The sequence below is a fragment of the Musa acuminata genome, chromosome BXJ2-8 (genome assembly GCF_036884655.1).
Source record: "Musa acuminata AAA Group cultivar baxijiao chromosome BXJ2-8, Cavendish_Baxijiao_AAA, whole genome shotgun sequence".
In the NCBI taxonomy this organism is placed as follows: Eukaryota; Viridiplantae; Streptophyta; class Magnoliopsida; order Zingiberales; family Musaceae; genus Musa; species Musa acuminata.
In genome coordinates, this window is record NC_088345.1 from 49,934,734 (window position 1) to 49,940,103 (window position 5,370).

A 5,370-nucleotide genomic window follows, 5' to 3' on the forward strand; every position below is an offset into this window, starting at 1 on the left:
CATCCAGCTGCCATCGAGCGTCGCCTACCCCGCCCGCGGTTCCCTCGCAGTGTTGGAATAAAAGACGGTCCGCTTACCCGCCACGTAGTTGGTGAGGACAGTGGAGCTGATGTGGAACCCACCTTCTCTGGACCATCTGCTACCGCCACCAGCCACCTTACTCGAGATGAGAGCGAAGCCCCTAGCGGGACCCGCATGCCGGACCATGACGCCATCCAATCATGAAGCGGGCAGCGTCGTACGTCGGTCAATGGAAATGAGTGCAGTGGTAGTGTTTCGTGACAGCTGGTCTCTTTGGCGTTTTGTGCTTCGAAATCAACGGTGGAGCGATCCCCACTGGTAAATCAAAAAAAAAAATCCTGCCACAAAATAAATGACATCTAAAAATAAAAAACGAAAATATGGCAAGGAAAAAAGTTAGAAGGATATGCTTATTCCATCACAAAACCTTTCCTTATCTCCAAATAAAATTCTTTCTTCCAATAAATACGAAAAATCTAAAAAAAATTAAGTGGGATTTCCTCAAATCCATTATCCAAAATTTTAATGATAAAGTAGGATTTGCCCCTTATAAATTTTAATGTACATCTTATATATATATATATATATATATATATATATATATATATGTGTGTGTGTGTGTGTGTGTGTGTGTGTGTGTGTGTGTGTGTGTGTGTGATAATTTGTCCAAAGATACTTAGATTACTTATCAATAGTTTTAATTCAATTCAGAAACAATAAAAATATCATTCATATTTTCATTATCAAATTCTTAAGAGACGATTTTTAGAGGAATATATATAACAAAAAATCCATAAATATATATATATATATATATATATATATATATATATATATATATATATATATATTACTTCATCTGTGATTTAAGCTTCTTTGTAGAAGAGCGCTTCATTTAGGGTCTCTATTCCTATCCTCGTCTCTGAGTTCTGTCGCTTCAGTTACGCGCACGGACTGTGTCAGGGAAGTAGCGAGGCCGAGAGAGGCGTCACCAACAAAGGGCGCAATGGCCGTGCAAGGCGAGGAGGCGAAGAGGTACATCACGGCGGAAGAGCTCCGCAAGCGCAATACCGCTTCCGATCTCTGGATCTGCATCCAGGGAAAGGTGTACGACGTCACCTCCTGGGTCGAGGACCACCCAGGCGGCGACCTCCCCCTCCTCAGCCTCGCCGGCCAGGACGCCACCAATGCCTTCGTCGCCTACCACCCCGCCTCCGCCTGGGCCCACCTTGGCCGCTTCTTCGTCGGCCATCTCGCTGACTACCGCGTCTCCGCCGCCTCCAGCGACTACCGCCGCCTCGTCGCCGAGTTCTCCAAGTCCGGGCTCTTCGACCAGAAGGGCCTCGTCGCCCCGCTCACCATCTGCTCCATTCTCGTCCTACTCGTCGCCGCCGTCTCCGGCGTCCTCCTCTCGGAGAGTGCTCTCGTCCACGCCCTCTGCGGCGGCATGATGGGCTTCCTCTGGATCCAGACCGGCTGGATGGGGCACGACTCCGGACACTACCGGATCGTCGGGCATCCGCGCCTCAACCGGCTGGCGCAGATCGTCGCTGGGAATTGCCTCGCCGGCGTCAGCATCGCGTGGTGGAAGCGGAATCACAACGCCCACCACATAGCCTGCAACAGCCTCGACTTCGACCCGGACCTCCAGCACATGCCCTTCTTCGCGGTGTCATCGAAGCTCTTCGCCTCGATGAAATCGTATTTCTACGAGAGGAAGATGAACTTCGACGCCGTCGCGAGGTTCCTCGTCAGCTACCAGCATTGGACGTTCTACCCCGTGATGTGCTTCGCGAGGATCAACCTGTTCGCCCAATCCATTTTGCTTCTTCTCTCAGCGAAGAAGGTGCCCAATAGATGGCAGGAGATCCTCGGGGTTGCCGTCTTCTGGATCTGGTACCCTTTGCTCGTCTCCTGTTTGCCGAATTGGGGAGAAAGGGTTATGTTCGTCGTCGCCAGCTTCGCGGTCACCGGGATTCAGCACGTCCAGTTCTGCTTGAACCACTTCTCTTCGAGCGTTTACGTCGGGCCGCCTCAGGGGAATGACTGGTTCGAGAAGCAGACCATGGGGACCCTTGACATCTCTTGCTCCCCGTGGATGGATTGGTTCCATGGCGGGTTGCAGTTCCAGGTGGCGCACCATCTGTTCCCCCGATTGCCGCGGTGCCATCTCAGAAAGGTCTCTCCTTTCGTGAGGGAGCTCTGCAAGAAGCATAAGCTGCCCTACAACATCGCCACGTTCTGGGAGGCCAATGCGATGACCATTCGGACTCTTAGAGCTGCTGCATTGCGAGCTCGGGACTTTGAGAACCCAGTTCCGAAGAATTTGGTGTGGGAGGCTGTCAACACCCATGGCTGAAAGCTTACTAGTTCTGGACTCCCTCTGCTACAGTTCCCACTACGGGCATCAATCTTCATGACTGATGGTATGAGCTGGTTGCTGGCAGTCGAGGTCTAAATCTTCCTATTTTCTCTTGCATATTAGTGTTGGTCGTGTTCTTTCCTTTAATTATGGCACCTGCAAACCTTTGTTCTAGTAAAGAAGTTTTGGTTATGATGAATAGCCAGCAACATGTCCACTTAGGAAGAAGTAGCAATAGTTCTGCAAGGGGACTGGATTTCATGAGGCATTATGAGCAAGCATTTTTGCTTTGTCATAATTCTTCCTAGCTGATGTTTGTCTACCTGTTTGATTATATATATATTTCCTGCTCTAGATAATGAATGCCAGTAGTGTTCCTCTTCCTTGCAGAGTTGTTCCCTGTCTCAATCCATGCATGCCTTGTTTTGATGAAATGCCATAACCATGTTTCCTCCACTCGAAGCCTTGTGCATGCCAACAAACATCTAGGAGCACCCTGTCATATGCTGCTTCACTGCTATGCATGAACATGGCAGACAGCTCTGCAGAGGAAAGCAGCTTGCTGTCACCTTTGAGGCAGTAGGTGGTTTTCTTTTTCTTTTGTACAAGCAGGACATATTTCATGAGTTCCTTGTGAATAATCTGATTTCTTTAGTATCATCCCTCAGGCTAGTCTATCAGCTCCCTCCTAAGTACATTCACAGTGGAATCAATTTCTATTTTCCTCAGCAATCAGTCCATTGATCTATTAAATTTTGCATCTCAAAATCAGTATTTGCTGAATCTCTCAGGCACTGATCTGAATTTTCAACTGGCAATCTTTCGTCAGACACATTAGATTTTTCATGCTATTGGTCTCTGTGGCTAGATCAAGACAAGACCTCTCACCAATTTGTCATGCTGCACTTGAGGCATCACATCTGAGCTTGTGGGTTGCTTCAGAAACCATTGATGGAGCTCGGTCCACATCTTAAGAGTATTTTTGTCAATCATATTGTCAGATCTTGATCTTTCCCCTCTCCAACATCTCATAGTCATGTATTTGAAATATCCAACTGACCACTTGTTTTATAACATTGACTAGAGATGATTTTAGAACCCAGAGTTATAGTTTTCTTGCTTACTTTTGATTAAATTATGTCGTTAACTTGAAGTTGCACATTTAGACCAATGGTTTGTTTCATCATGGCTATATATAGTTCATGAATTTTTTTTTCCTGAGTATTCTACTTTTCCTCATCAATCAGTGCAGATTTAGCTGACTGCATATATTGATTACAGAATACCAGAAAGAAAAAGAATGAGATGGTTTCTGAACTACTACATATTCAAGTTTCTCTTGACTCTTCTTTGTACCTTAAGAGTATTATTATAGCAAAAACTAGGAAATTAGGTGGAGGAGGTGCATCATCAAGCTCCCATGCTGGGGTTCTGCATGTAAACCTCCATTTTTGCATGTCAGTAATAGCATTTGGCTTATGTGGTGGGCCAAGCTGCTCTGATGGATGGTTTAAGCAGGAGCTGCAGTCATACAAGTCATCGACTGGTCTTCTCTTAAATCTTTCCACTAGGTTGACATGCTTTATAAGGAAGATTGATGTTGGTGGTGGTGCTGCTATTGCTCCTCCTTTTCTTCTGAGTAACATCCCTGGAAGACTCGTCGTAATGGTTGCTGTATCTGCTAGGCTTAGACGCCACTGTACCGCACCCCCCAATCCCCCCCACCCTCTTGTCACCGAGGCTTTTACCAAGGAATAAAACAAAAGCGGTGGCATGAAACCAAACGGGTGAATAAGTATGCTTTACAGGTGGGGGGCGATTGACATGACAACCAACGCATTATGTTATCGATCTATAACATAATGGGTTGGTCCAGCGAGAACCCATCTATTTTTGACACTTACCGGACGCGATGCTAACTTATCATCCTCGCACAAATGGTGTGGTGTGGTGTGCTGCGATGCTACCTACGGTTGGGGGGATGGATGCAGGGTTGAATTAATGAGCTATGTTTGAATCAAATTCTCAAAACTAATCAGTTAAGAGTGGCAAACAAACTCGTAAACTCATGTACAAGCTTATTTTGTGCACTCATAAGCTTGCAAGTAACTTCTTCTTAGGATTACCCTTCAATTATTTAGTGAACTCACAACATATAATTATTCTGAAACTAAAACAATATATATATATATATATATATATATATATATATATATATATATATATATATATATATATGTGTGTGTGTGTGTGTGTGTGTTTTTTTTTTTTTTTTTTATCTTCTGGTGTTGCAGCATGACTTCAGACAGGAAATCTTTTGAAACAGAAATCGAGTCAACAACTCCATTTTTATGATTTCATCATCATCCTCACTCTGATGCATAAATCACAAGCTGTCGTTTCTTTCAAATAAACTACACCGCTTCTATTACAATCGGCCCAAATGCTTCGAAGCTGTAGTGTTCGATCACAGTCAAACAGCTCACAAGCAAAAAGTGGTAATACCATCTGTTTTCAGTAGAATGACTACAGACAAAGAAACAACAGTAACAACCAAGGAAAGAACACTGGGTATACTAAATGTTTTCAGTAGAATGAGCAGAGAGAGGATGCAACAGTAATAACCAATAAAAGAACATCATTGGATGGATATGAATCTCACAAATAGAAGATCTGTTTTCGGTAGAAGATTACCACAAAAAAATAATATAACGCACAAAAACAAGCTATATTGGTTGATTTGTGTCTCATGATGAGAGCACTGCACTTTGCGATCTAATAAATAAAAAAAGCCACCAAAGAAGATATGTCATATGATCATGATATCAAGGTAGCATAACTCTGCTGTATTACACTTACAGCATCATAAGTTGCAAGACATGCTTAAAGCCGCATACCCGTTAGTTAATAGGTGACTAGGCACCACATGTAACAGCGTGTAAACTAAACAAGAACATTTATATCAGACAAAAAAAGAGAAGAGATAA

At 44.1% G+C, this 5,370-nt stretch overlaps 1 protein-coding gene across 1 annotated transcript; it reads left to right on the forward strand.

Moving 5' to 3' along the window:
* The first annotated feature begins 894 nt into the window (after nucleotides 1–894).
* Nucleotides 895–2,766, forward strand: LOC135620020 (acyl-lipid (9-3)-desaturase-like). Its single transcript, XM_065122597.1, has one exon. It carries the CDS (start codon nucleotides 1,028–1,030, stop codon nucleotides 2,378–2,380), a length of 1,353 nt encoding a protein of 450 aa, XP_064978669.1. The 5' UTR covers nucleotides 895–1,027; the 3' UTR covers nucleotides 2,381–2,766.
* Nucleotides 2,767–5,370: the final 2,604 nt, after the last annotated feature.

What these genes read in the sequence shown, in the direction of transcription:
- LOC135620020 (XM_065122597.1), top strand. Translation starts at nt 1,028, where the DNA reads ATGGCCGTGCAAGGCGAGGAGGCGAAGAGGTACATCACGGCGGAAGAG.